A 13,660-nucleotide genomic window follows, 5' to 3' on the forward strand; every position below is an offset into this window, starting at 1 on the left:
TCTCTTTCTGGTGTCAGACAGATTGAGATTGATAGAGTGAGGAAACAGTTGATTGATGTGGGGGTGTGATGGAGTTTAAACTGTTATCGGGACGTGCAGGTGTCAAACGGACTTTGTCTCTAAAGGCCATCAGAGTGTTGTTCGGACATGTTAGTCAGTCACGTCACTTCAGGGATGTCAGCACTGAAAAACAGAGATGCGGGAAGCATAGATTTACAGGAAGTAGATAAAATGTGGAAAAGGCTTGGTGCTGACGGGTAGATTAGACAGGAAGTGCAACTCATTGGGGTGCAATCGTCTTTGTAGACTTCTTTGGTGTCTTATCTAGTGGTCTCTTTTAATTTACAGAAGAAGATGTCAGTCAAATCGTCTGTTCTGATAGTTTCTCATTTTTTAAAGTAAACAATTTCATAAACACAAAAGCAGTCCTGAAAAAAATTACCCTGTAATGATCCATACATTTAAAACGAAATGTTTTGAATTGATGTGTCACAGACATGAACATATTAGGTATGGAGAACAATCTCGCATTAATCTGCAAAAAATTCAACATCTAGCACGTCAGAAAATGTGTTATTAGGAGTCGCTGGAGAAAGCAAATAGATAAAAGAGACTACAGAATATCCAATTCAGGCTCATTTAATCTAATCTGCATGTCCGCTGCATACAAAATTTTGTTTATGCCAGTATGTATCTATGTATGTATTGTTGACAGTTTTAACGTTATCATTACTGCCTATTATGGAAAAACAACTCTCAAAGAAGGATATATATTTATATTATACATTAGAGAAGTGCATTCAACAGATCATCTTTAAACGGTCTTCATCTTGTGTGATATTTCATTTGCAGTGTGATCAGTAACCTTCTTAATGCTACGACCAACTTAGTGCTTAAAGGGTGGAAAAAAGCTGACATAGCTAAACCCTAGTGAGTTGGTGCTTGTGTAAACAAAATATTTTTCCATGCTGTCACGTCATTGAAGGAGCCCCATCACCTGATATTTACTGAACATGACTGAGTGTTGGTTTGCACATTTGCCCTACATGTGAAGCACCCCAGTTTGTGCCAAAAAGTGTTTGCCTTTATTTAAACTGTTGTAAATGACTTGTTGACCTATGAGCAGTCACACACATCCTTTATGAATAATATCAAGTCATTGTGAGCCAGAAAGAATATTCATGTCAAGTTAAAAGATGCAGCAGTTTTTTGCAACATGATTTTGTCCTTTATTTATACAGATAAGAAGTGCCACTGACACTTCTTTTCAAGGTTTGGCCAACAGGGAAGCAGAAATTCCCAAAAATATATTATCACAGTTCTATAAAGAATTTTAATGGCCAAAAAACACTGAATTTATTATAATGTAGATTTTGAAAAAGAGTCTTAAAGATACTTTCTACATCTCTTTATTTTATATATAATCCCTTCATAAAACATGATGACTACATGCTATCTAGAAGAAAATATGGAGTTTTTTTTTTCTAAAGAGAACTTTTTGGCACAAAACCGTAAAAGGGACACAAATCTCACGGAGGATTGCCTCGTGAAGGCCATGCGGTGTCTGCCGATTCAAATTCAAACGAGATTCTTTCAGAGCAATCAAAATAAGCCTTTGTTCTTTCCCCCCCCCTGAAAATGTTGTCTGTTAAATGTTTTATGTTCACTCGGGTGAAGGCCAAAACCAAAACCTCTTGTCAAACATTCGCATTATTCATTATACTGAAAGCGTTGCAGCGTTTTCAAAATAAGAGCATTACTTATAATATGATTAAATGCAATTATAAGTAAATAAATTTTAACACTGGACATTTTTTCTGTCACGTAGAAACTAGATCAGAATGGACAACCAGTAACATCGCCATAGAAAAGGCTAATTTCGTCACTGAACACTGTATTCAAACCTGCTGTTGCTGCTGTTGTTTCGTGTTGACCCAGACTGTACTCGGTTTAGCCAGCAGAGGGCAGCATTGTGTCAAGAAAAACATCTTGCTGGGAAGGGAAAAATAACCAGGGGTGAGTCAACTCTTCCTGGAGCTGTGGGGCGTTTCCTCTCACACACCCAAACTGAAGCGAATGTGTTGGATACTTGTTTAAAATGCAAAAGAATACATTTGTGAATGCCAACCGATCCCAGTTATTTCCGCTGAACACTGAGTTTTCCCATTCACGTGATCAAATTAGAGTTTTGTGTGTACTTTGGTAACTTTTGGCTTAGTTTCTGAACCAGTCTGCACTATAAATCCTAAAAAGCAGCAGACCAACGAGACCTTACATGCTTACGCGATTAAATAAACTCCACGTTGAGAAATTTTCTGGTTTTGCCAACTACTTTAATCATCAAGGACGAAAGCTCTTTCAGCGGGAGGGGCAGCCTAATTAAAACCAAAGGCTGTGTGTCAGTCTGTAGAGTTTGATTTCCCAAACAGAACTGAGGGCACTAACGAAACTTTGAATAGAAGTTCATCCATTTAGATTTTTGAAGATGCCACATAAGAAGAGAAGCCATGGCCATCATAAAGCTACAAAGGAAGCAAAGGACGAGGTAGGATTTTTCCGTTTTTTAGAGACATGCGGAATTCAGTTAATGTGTTTAAAGATGTAAACATCTCCGATATATCACAGCTGATTATTCTTAGACAAAGCTGCAGAAGTGTTGATACTGATTTAACCTGATAAACTGCATCCCATTGCCATATATGTGCTCAAGCGAGAAACTGTTCTGCACATGTTAGAGCTTGGCTGTGTCATCGTTTGCAGAGGAATTGCTCAGGGCTCGTTGATTTATTTATAATGTCAGTAATTGGTTTTACTCGGCGTCGCGAATGATTTGCCGGTGCCAAATGCCTATAAGGCTTTCATGTCATCTTTTGTAACTATGGGCTATTGCGTAAAGCCCCCCTTGGTAGCGCGCACCACTGAGCCAGAAACAAGCACAATAGAGATCTACGAAGTTCCTTCTTTGGAAATAAAACCGTGTGTGTGTGTGGTGATGTGAGTCAGTGGGGTGGTTTAATGCCAGGCCTACAGGTTAATGCTGGATTGTTTTTGTTTATGCGAACCAGAAAATTTCACTGGAAAAAAAAATTAGAGAGTGAAATTCTTTTGTAATCTCTCTGAGTCAGAAATTGCACCCCGGACAGAAGTGTGTGGCGATAATTTGGTGTCTGCTGGGAGTGGCGCTCTGTTCGGCAAGGTATGAGAAAAGATATCTGTCAGTGAAGACAGGAGAGAGCGGCATTGTAGCAGAGTGGAAGTTTTATTTCGGACAGTTGTTTTCACCTCCTGCTCTCTCATGGCGTATGCGGCATACTGGAGCAGTACTGTGAGTACATCGCCCTCTTTTTTCCCCTTCACCTTCTTCTCCCTCTTTCTTTTATTTGAGCCTCTGGCATTAGCACTTTCAAAGTAAATCTTGGCACCCTTTTAGACGCCAGGTGTGCTTTTATTGCAGAAAACCCGAACAGCTAGTCTGAAAGTGTAGGAGCGGTTCTGGATGCTCTGTGGGCTGTACAAGATATTGTTAGAACCGAAATAAAGTGCTGAAAAGACTTCGCCCACTTTTTGTCAAACACTATTCATACATGAGGGCGTGTGGCTGTTTAAACGGCCTTCAGCCCTCACGTTTCACATCTGGATTATCTCCAGTTATTGTGTCTCGGTACTGTTGCATATCAATAATGAACATTTTAGCATGTTAACTAATGCAATTAATGAGCTGGTGTTACCTTGCTTACATACCTTAATGCTACAAACTATGAAAATCTATTTGAGCAGAACTTTTTCACAGTTAAGAATATTACAAAAATGTTACCAAAAAAAAGAAAAAGAGGAAAAGCTAGAAAATAAGGCACCAACACAGTAACACAATAGACTGAAATCACTGCTTCCTGTCCAGAAGTTGTGTTTAATTTAATGCCAACAACTGACTCACCCTAAAAGCCCTAACAAACTGTTGTGTGTGTGTGTGTTTGTAGCATGGAAAAGCAGATCCTTGCACAGCTGAAGTCAAAAAGAGTAGACAGACTTCAGCCTTCTATCCCACTGCAGGGTCCTACTATGGCAAGGTACTGACTTCATTTTCTCCTGAATGACACAATGCCTTCAGCAATGTTCTGCAGCTCAAGGTTAAAACAGGGCGGGGATGCAGTCAGCTACTTTGCTCCATGTAAACCTCACAGGATACATTAAAAGATAGGGGCTGCTGTGTGATTTTTGTCTCTCAACACTGCCCAGTAACTGAGAGTGGATACAAGTAGAAGTGTAGCTGTAAAAAAGAATCACCGCTGAACCCACTGGCCTGTTAATGTAGATGCAAACAAGTAGGTGACAATATTTACAGTTTGAATTTTCAGCTGCAGTTGCTATCAGAGCCTCAAAATTAGACTGTGATCTTTCCAGACATTTTGAATATTTCACATCTATCTTATCTTTGTTTTTCTTTGTGGGTCAAGCGTTGGAGTTGCAGGATGGATGGGAACAAAACTCAACTCTTTGTGTTTGTCTCCCTCTGCTGAGGGCAGTGCTGCTTTTGGCTGCAGATGTTTAAGGACTGCATGTCTTTTTTGTTACCCAAAAATCAGGAGACACAATGAGCGTGCACGCTTATTTAACCTGCTACATAAATAAAAAAAAATGTACATGTTTGTGATTGTTAAGAGTAATTTACTGTGACTGACAACTTTAGGAATCACACGTGAAGCCATTTATCAAGGATCACTTTTACCTGTAATAACTTTTAAGTATCTTTAGCTGCAGCACAATATAAATTCTGTTATTCTTGTTTTCTAAAAAAAGAAAAGAAAAACAAAATACAGGCTTCTGTCGACATCTGATCATGGTCCATACATTTGATGCAGCTCGACAGGAGGAGCTTATAGGTGACTGAAGTGCAGCGTGGATCTAAATATAAAGATGAATGCCACTTTGGTCACAGGGAGTCCAGTTACCCACTTTATGCTCTCTTACACCAGCACGTTGGTGACAACATCTGCTATTTTGTTTTCTGACACAGTTAAATATGTTGAGCATACTGCTATCTGCTGATTCTCTGATAACCTCAGTCTAGGTGAAAAAGAGTTTTTAAAAAAAAAGACTACCACATGCCACACAACCGCTGCAGGTTCACACCAGTTTTTGTGAGGTTATGGGAACGGATAGTTTGCTTCACATGGCCGATGAGCTAGTTTTGCAGGTTTGATCAGTTGACACTTTGAAAGAGATATGTCAGTCTCAGAGGGAGTGTGTAATGAGTTATGGACAGCCTGTGTGTCTCTGTGCATGCACCATCATTGCACAATATGATCCTGGAGACACCTCATATCTCCCTGAGTACTTTCCCAATAATATATTAGGTACAATAATATAAATATTCACAGGTACAGATGGTCTCTAGCTCATAGTGTTTGTTGATTTAATCTGTTTTTAATAGTGTCAGATGGTATGCATTTACAATGTTATGTCCTTTTTAAAAAAACAAAGAGGTGATGGGGTTTCTCAGGCGAGAGTGTTATCATCAGTATCGCATTGCATTGTTGAAAACAAGCGGATTATCCTCAAAGTGTGCTTTGTGCATAAAGGGCCGGTTCACCACTTGTAGCTTTTTGCAGATCAAATAGGAGTGTCAGTTTCTGTCTGTTTGATTTAAAGTGATTAGTGGTAGGGTGCGTGATTGTCATATTTTTCCAAGGTGTGCCGTTAAAACGCTCAAAAAGTGAAAGGCTTGCCTGTCAAACTGATTCCATCACAGTGATTCACTCAGGGGCTGCACTGTTTGCACACCCCACCCAAGAACTACCCAGAGAGACAGATAAACTCACACTTTACAGGTGAGGTACAGCCCCATAGGTATGGATGGGATTGCACTTTCATTGGTTTTCATCACCTTTGCAACTTAATTGCCTTCCGATGTTTCTCAGTTTACTTTTCATGTTTTCCACAGTTCTTCTGGGATAATTCTTATTAATAAAGTTAAAAAAAGGGACCACACTGGTGAAGTTTCAGAAGCCCAACACCCGTGTTTCATGCTTCAGTCATGTGTTCACAGAGACACTCCCTACATTCCTCTTTAACACACCTTGTTTGTTGCTCAGGCCGTGGTGCAGAGAGACATGATGAAATCTCTTCTGTTGTCATTAGACAGGTTTTCTTTGGCTCAACTAGATGTTGAGATTAGCCTGCATCTAATCAGTATCTCTTCCTGCTATTATCCTTCGCAGATTTTATTACTGCAATGCAGAAAAGAATTGAAGATTTCAGCTTCGGCCTCTTCTGTCATGGAAAATAGCTGACACAGGCAGAATATAAAAGTTGGTCTCTTGTTTTATATATGCAGTGTGGATAGACGTATGCGCCCATGTGTGCTCAAGGCTCGTGCACTATCATATATCTAAATGTGTTCTTGCTAATGTGTAACTTGAACATTGTCCCAAATAAAACCGGTTCTGTTTTAGGTATGCTGAGTAAATTTTTTAACACCACTGCGTGCATATCTTCTTGCATGTGTGCCCCCGTGTGCGTTAAAGGATCTATTTCCCCAAGCAGAAGCTTACATGTTGCCCCCCTTTTAAGTGGGTGTCAGCCCATGGTCAGCTCACTTCCTAGTATAGCCCGGAGAGTTACGCCCCTCCCGGTTGTGACTTCCACATCAGATCCTCTTCTCCCTGACTACGCCCAGTTTAGTCCTTCTGCCCTCCCCTTTTCTCTGTCTGGGTCCATTCCCCGTTTGATGCAGGGAAACATGCTGCAAGCCGACAGACAAGGCAGAGGCTGACACACGCGCGCACACACACACTCACACAAACGACACGTTCAGCCAACATGGGTCAGATACTGAGCTGGATCCGAGGCCCACGGGACACCCCGGCTCTGCAGGATGTGGCAGTGGAGGAGCAGGTGTGTAGTAAAAGTGTGTCTGTGTGCTTGTGTAATGGTTTGTGCTGAGTAACAAAAGTATCCACGTGTGTTTTGTTTTGTTTGTGACCCCCATCTCTATAGATATAAAAGCATGTCTGCTGTTACTGTTTTGTTAGCTGTCCTAGTCTTTTGTGTACTGTATGTTTAACAAAGGACTTATAAGGGAAACTCACACAAGGAGGAAAACTGTCTTGGAGCCAGTCCAAATCCAGCCACACGCTCTCTCTGCTGGAATGTCTGAGGCTCCCGGTCAGCCTCTGTGAGTTCAGTGTTCTTACTGTAGTGGGATATTAAACCAAGGCTGCAGGAAGGCCTCCAGTATTTGCTATGAGGTGCTTAAACCATCAAACTACATGGGAAACTGATAGACTCCTATAAGTGATAATGGTTGTTTTGAAGGATATACCAGTTTTTTCTTTGTGAAGGCTCCCACCCCAAATAGCATTCTCCTGTGATAATCCAAAGCTGCAGATGGAGCTGTCTGAAAGGGTGTGTTTAGCTGGAATGAGCTTAAGTGCTCTGTTTTTTATTTGGACAAGTTAAAGTTGAATGCAATGTAGGTCATATGCTGCAGGCTTTTGTTAAATTTTCACTCGTCTGGCAGAGAATGTGATTGCATGCTGATGTGTGACAGTTCAGCATTGGCTGTCCTCATGTCAGTGCTCTGTTATCAGGGCTGTGTTCGTTTGCTCTGAGTCATTTTATGTGTTAAAGGTCAAAGAATAAATGTGTCCCAGGAGGCTGACTGCACACAGATAGCCTTTGGACTTCTGGTCAGACCATTTTTGTTGTGTTGCATTTTCCCAGCTCTGGGCTGCAGAGATCACCCTCCCTTGGGGTCTGGCAGCATTATCATAAAACTTAACAGGAAATGGCCACTGGGAAAATATATCTTGCCTGCACATGCATAACCATTACAACAAAGTCAAAGACAAAAAGGCATAAACAGGCAGGAGGGGATACTGTGCAAGTTAGTCATGACATACCTGTTTTTACATGGTGTGGTACATTAGAGGGCTTTACAACTATAGCGTGAACTTATATCTTTAAATTAAACTAAACAGAAACTGATGGCTCACTTTCAGTCCATTGTTTAGTCACTCGGCTCACTGCTGTACTGTTCTGGTTCACGCTCACAGAGCTTTGTCTTGTTGTCCTTGGCTGCAACGTGTAGCCGAACATGCTATAAATACCTGCTTCATACCTGCTCTCAGTAGATGGACAAAGATAAAGAGACAATAGTGTTGGAAATGAAAAACAGAGCTAAAAAGAGATTTCTGGACTGGCATTTTTCAAGCTTGTATCTGCTTTGTCAAAGAAAAAGTTTGATCTACAAACAACTGTTATCATACACATTCTTTATTTTTAAATAAGGAATGTCGATGATGAATTACCTATTTTAAAAAAAAGAACTGGGAACTCTTTTTCTGAGACATATTATTAGTTGGAAAATCTAACCCTGCTGGTAGGAACGCTGTGTAATGAATCATGCATGTGGCTACTAGTGCTTGATAAACAAAACTAAGACCCAATGAAAAGTGTCACTTCATAGAACCGCTATAAGGCACCTTTAAATACAATATCATGCTGTTTCCTGTTGCCTGAAGTTACCTGTGTTACTGTTGTATTATTCATATTAGCTTGGCTTAAGCAGTATTTGTTATTCTAGGTTTTTGACTTTTATCCTCTTGAGACGTCTCAGCCTCCGTATGTATTTTTCATCTTTAAGTTCGATGTAGTCATGTGAAATGATCCCCTCGGTTTTACGGTTGGGCATTTGAACAGTGAGTTACACTGTACGGTTCAGTTATGAAGGACTATAGCACTGTGTGCAACCAGAATACAAAGTATTGAGCAATCACTGAGACAGTGAGACACAACTGACTCATGTTATTAAATCACAGTCTGATGTCAAGCGTGCACCTATCTGCCCCCACTGTCAGAAAATGCTGACACTCAAATTTCCATCTTTCATGTTTTAATATTCAGCAAATCACAAACAGTTCAACTAAGGTGGTTACTAATGACATCATGACACACAGTGCCCGATTGCTTCAGTTCATACGTCATAACCACCTCTGACTGCCTTCTGAAGCCACACCTCAAAAAGATCATTTCAGACCACGGTACTAAAGCCCAGTTTGCACTGGAGTGGAGGAACACACTGTGTATGAGACCATATATATACACAGAAACTTTGTTGACACATATCCTCTCAGCTAAATCAGCCTTCCATTTCCTGTTGAGTTTGTTGTTGTTTATCCCGTTGGTAGGTACGGTGCTACTTTCCATCACTCCTCAAAACTCGTGCCTTCAGATTTGACACTGTGCTCTCAGTTTGGCTTGACACCTCATCTAAATGTTGCTCGCTGAATTTTGTTATGTCCGTTTTGGTATACCCGTCCTCCTGTCTGTTTACTGCAATGCTCGAGCAACAGCCTGTACTTGGAGCCAGATGACATTTGTCCGGATAAGTAATGTGAAGGCAGCAGACTCACGATTGCTGGAAACTGTAATGTGATGCAATGATTGAGATTCTCAGTATCGCTCCTCATAAACACGCAGGAGAGGTAAAAATGTTAGCAGGCATGCTATGATTATTGGTAATTGCTGACAAGTCCCAACTAAATCGTGTTATTGTAGTTCTTGTTCTTATTCTGTCATGTGGCTGACAGAGTCGAGCTGTTTCCTCTGGATAGGCTCTAGCCCTCCATGACCCTGAAGTGGATGGCTGGATAGATTGATGACATAATGTGGAAATGCAGCTAAGCAAGAGACATTTATAGCTTAGTCGTTTTTGTGGTGATGATATTTCTATTTGTATCTGGCTAATCTGTCTGAAAATCTAGTTATAGTATAGTATAGCATCATTGCATGGCTAACACACAAGTTTAAATTCATGGTAGAACCTGATAAGCTAATGCAGAAGTAATTTTAGCTGAAGCAAACAAACCTGTGCTGAAGATGATACAAGTCTGAAACTGAAGCTCAGCTCGCTAAAATAGCCTCAATCTGGACACTTGATTTAGCACACTTCCTGTACCTAATAATCGGTGGTTTGTTGGCAGTCACAACAAGCTAACATATTATTTTTTAAAAATATTATTACAAATATTTCTCTACTTTTCCTAGAAATAAAGCAACTTTGAGCAGATGTAATGTTTTCCCTGAAGCTTTTTTGCTTCACTTTTTTTAAACTGTCCCTATTGATGTCTCTGTAACTGAAATGTTTCACAGTAAGTGTGGCTCGCTTTACAACTGGAAGTCCGGTGAATGCTGCTCTAGTCTGCATGTTGAAGTATCTTTGGACAAGACACTAAATCCCAAGTTATGTGTGCGAGTGTGTGTGTGTGTAAATGTTAGACAAGGTGCTGTGGTATGAAGCTTGTAGTAAAATGATTTGTGTGCTCCGAGTAGAAGTGTGCTATTTAAGCAGTAACCACTGGTTGCTAGCATTGACCACTTGTCATGCTTCTGGCTGGGAGCAAAGTGTGTTTCTCAGATTTACCTCGGTCAAACTTGCAGGCTGTTGCTCCTGAAAACACTGCTGCCAAAACAATGAGCTAAAAGGAGATGCAAAACTGTTGTGTTTGGTTAGGTTAATCTCAACAAAAGCAAATGCATCCTTTTGATTTGACTTCACTGTGTTTATTTAAAAAATATACGATTAGGGTTTGTCAAGTTCCTCAGGCCACTCCTCTGCATTTTTTTCTGGCTGTTTGTGCACAGTCAGCACAACACTCACTGTTTTCCATTTGCACTTTTAAGTGCTTCCTTGTATCTGGTTCAAACTGAGCGCACAGATTGTGTATGGCTGCTCCTGCTCCTAATCAGACCTGATTCACACGCTCTTTCATAACAGCTAGAACTTTCTGGCAAAACACGTTTCTACTAGTCTAATCTCTCTGCAGAGTTCCAATTGATTTGACTGCAAACTTTTGCCAATGTAAATATCCCACATTAGTCTTTGCTTAAAGTCTTAGTTTGCATGCAGCCTCCCACCAAGTTTGCCTGTAAACTTCTATGAACAGAGCCCACCTTTTATACTAGAAACCTCCAGCTTCTAGGTTTACCATTTCTATTGGTTGATCTCCATGAAAGGGTGTGTCTAATGTTGTCAATAAAGACAGCTGTTACCAGGGGTTGCAAACTAAGGCATTTGGATTCAACACGAGCATGTTATCTTTCAGAAAAGGGGGCAGGCTCTGGTGTGTTTTTGGAGTCAGTCAGGCGAAAACTGTTAAGTGATTTATTTTGAAGGGTCCCAGGACAGACACAAGAATTTCTGCCAGGGCAGGAGACATCAGGAGTCTGTCTGCTTGTTCTTATAAAGACATTTTAAAAGAAACATGGTTGAAGCCAAGCCGATAAAAACCAGACTATAGCTCTCGAAGAATACAGCGATATGTCATGATCATGCTTACGCTCTGCTGTTTATCTTCATTCGAGCTGATTATCCTGGTGCTTGATTGTCAGCTGGCTTCGGCTGATATTTAACCAAGTCTGTTGAAGCTTGTGTCAAAGCAGCTTCCACATAGAATATTTCCTATAATCCTTTTCTAGCACATCTATAATAACATTAAATTTCATGCCAAGTCTAAATGCAAAGTATTTAGAGCTGTTTGAGTTCCCATTTTAACCGCAGCGTTAAAGTACTGGGACTGAACAAACACGACACGCATACAGGCCGACATTGTGTCCAAACAACAGTCTGCAAGCTAACAGGCATGCACAACGGTTTCAGATGACACACATGAACACAATGCTCCTTTTTAAGTTTCATCTATGTGCTTTTGGTGTTTTGTGACACGAGGGGGCGCTGCTCCCCAGAGCACTCGCCTCTTAACGCGTTTGACATGTTTTTCGGTGTGGAGTGCTTGAAGAAGTTAACATAATAAGGATGAAGTTTAGAAGTTATTGACCTTTCAGCCAATCAACGCTGCCACTGCTGAAAGGTCCTGTTTAAAGAAAGGGGAAGCGTTAAATGCCCCTCTCTCTTGTCCCCCCCCCCCCCCCAAATTCCTTTGTAACCTCTGGCTGGTATTTCCTGTCTGTTCCGTTGTTCGGGGCCTTTTTTGACGACCTGTGATGGAAACAAACATGTCTGAACATCACTGCTCTTGCCCTTTAAACTTTGTCGTTCTCCCCCATTTTAATGTTCCTCTCTGTCTGCCTTAGGGTGTGGTTTGAGCTGCATGTGATGGATCCTCCTCCCTCCCTCTCCTCTTTTCTGCCTTTGTTGTAGCTTTGCATTCTAGATTCCAAAGTTGTGAGTCTACCCGACACACCCAGACTCCTGCCAAAGCACTGCTGCAGAAAATCTACTTTCCTTCGTCACCCCTCAACTCTTTCTCTCTTCTTCACCTCTTCCGGCTTGATGCAGGCTATCGCGTGCTGAGCTGCATCATGCGTCTTCACCTAGCCCAGCCCGACCCAAAGCTTGTTCAGTTTTCCTGGCACCCATCGAGCAGTGGGTGGGGCTTCATGTGTTCAACTGCCCAATCCGACCGAGCCTGCTCTGCCATGTTGGATGAAGGGGTGGAGCCTGATGCAGCGGCGTCTTGTTGTGCTGATTCAAAGAGGGCGGAGTAGCAAGTTTTTCACTGCTGGGTGTGTGTATGTGTTTACATGTGTGCGTGTGCATGACATAAAGTTCGAACTAAAGTGTTCCTAAAGCAGGGGTCTTAGGTTAAGCAGCCTGAAGAGAGCCTCTTGGTAGTATTCACAGCAACATTTAAAGAGGATACACACTCACAGTCTGACCTATGGTATGTATCTGGATGGTATTTCCCTTTATGCTTGCTCTTTTGTAAATGCTTGCGTGGAGAAGCTTCCTGTTTGATACCTGTCACATCACTTTGGTGGCTGGTGTGTAGCAGAACGTTTGTTCAGATCAGCATTTGACAGTTTATCGCTCATGTGATCCTTCATGTTGTGGTAAGATCAGCGTGCTTCCCTTTAAGCCTCAAATTATGGAACTAAAGGACTAAAGATTTTTGTGTTAGTCTCTCTCAAATGGGCCTTGAGAGCAGTTGTTGCTAGTGTAACAAAAACTTTGTTCCAAGTAAACGTGAACGACCAGCAATCAAATGTTTCATTACTATTTATGTATGTGGCATTCAAGGTTGACACCTGGCTCTTTATGGCTTTATATCATCTTTTTGTGCTCTCCATACTGGGTTTTCTCACTGTAAACGTGTGATACAATAATCCTGATGGGAAAATGCAGTACAAACACTGAAGCACAAGGGTTGGTTTGTTTGTCTTGTATGATTAGGATTTTGTTTGGCTGCAGTTGTAATTTTGCCATGGTTGTCCTGTTTCTTGTCCTCGCCTGATGTGACAGTTAAATGCGTCACCACCTCATCAGAACAGGTTGCCTTTTAAAGTACGTTTAGTCAACGCCATTACTCCTGATTTCACCCAGCTCTCTTGAAATCTGCCCTCCAGCAATAATGCTCCTCCTGCTGCAGCTCTGTGCTAAAACTGAAACGCTTAACTTTCACACTATTGCTCCACTTTCTTTCCTTGTTATGCAGCTGACTGCAGCTTTCGTCATTTCCACCACTGGTCAGACGTGAGCCACTTATCACTATTGACCTTTTTTCCACAAGTTGCCAGTGCTATTTTAAAACAGAAAGCTGAGGAGTCGTTTCCAGCCATTTTCACATATGCGTGTCTGTGGTGTGTTGGGTGGGGCCAGCATTAGTCATCAGTTTTCATAAGAGGGCAAAGCTACTGCTTC

General features: G+C 41.3%; 1 protein-coding gene across 43 annotated transcripts in view; it reads left to right on the forward strand.

Annotated features, from left to right (window-relative positions):
* Positions 1–2,031: 2,031 nt before the first annotated feature.
* The window catches only part of cast (calpastatin), a 31,259-nt gene continuing 19,630 nt past the window's right edge, over positions 2,032–13,660 (forward strand). For 14 of the 43 annotated variants that reach the window (XM_026168567.2, XM_080301965.1, XM_080301975.1 and 11 more), the window contains exons 1-3: positions 2,926–3,030; positions 3,126–3,325; positions 3,978–4,067. In XM_026168567.2, the coding sequence (XP_026024352.2) occupies positions 3,296–3,325; positions 3,978–4,067 (120 nt within the window). In that variant the 5' untranslated portion in view covers positions 2,926–3,030; positions 3,126–3,295. Of the gene's footprint in view, positions 2,546–2,925; positions 3,031–3,125; positions 3,326–3,977; positions 4,068–6,685; positions 6,895–12,380; positions 12,684–13,660 lie in introns of those variants that run through there. The other 29 variants (XM_026168568.2, XM_080301968.1, XM_080301971.1 and 26 more) reach the window with 14 other exon arrangements.

This window comes from Astatotilapia calliptera, chromosome 5 (genome assembly GCF_964374335.1).
Source record: "Astatotilapia calliptera chromosome 5, fAstCal68.1, whole genome shotgun sequence".
Classification (NCBI taxonomy): domain Eukaryota; kingdom Metazoa; phylum Chordata; class Actinopteri; order Cichliformes; family Cichlidae; genus Astatotilapia; species Astatotilapia calliptera.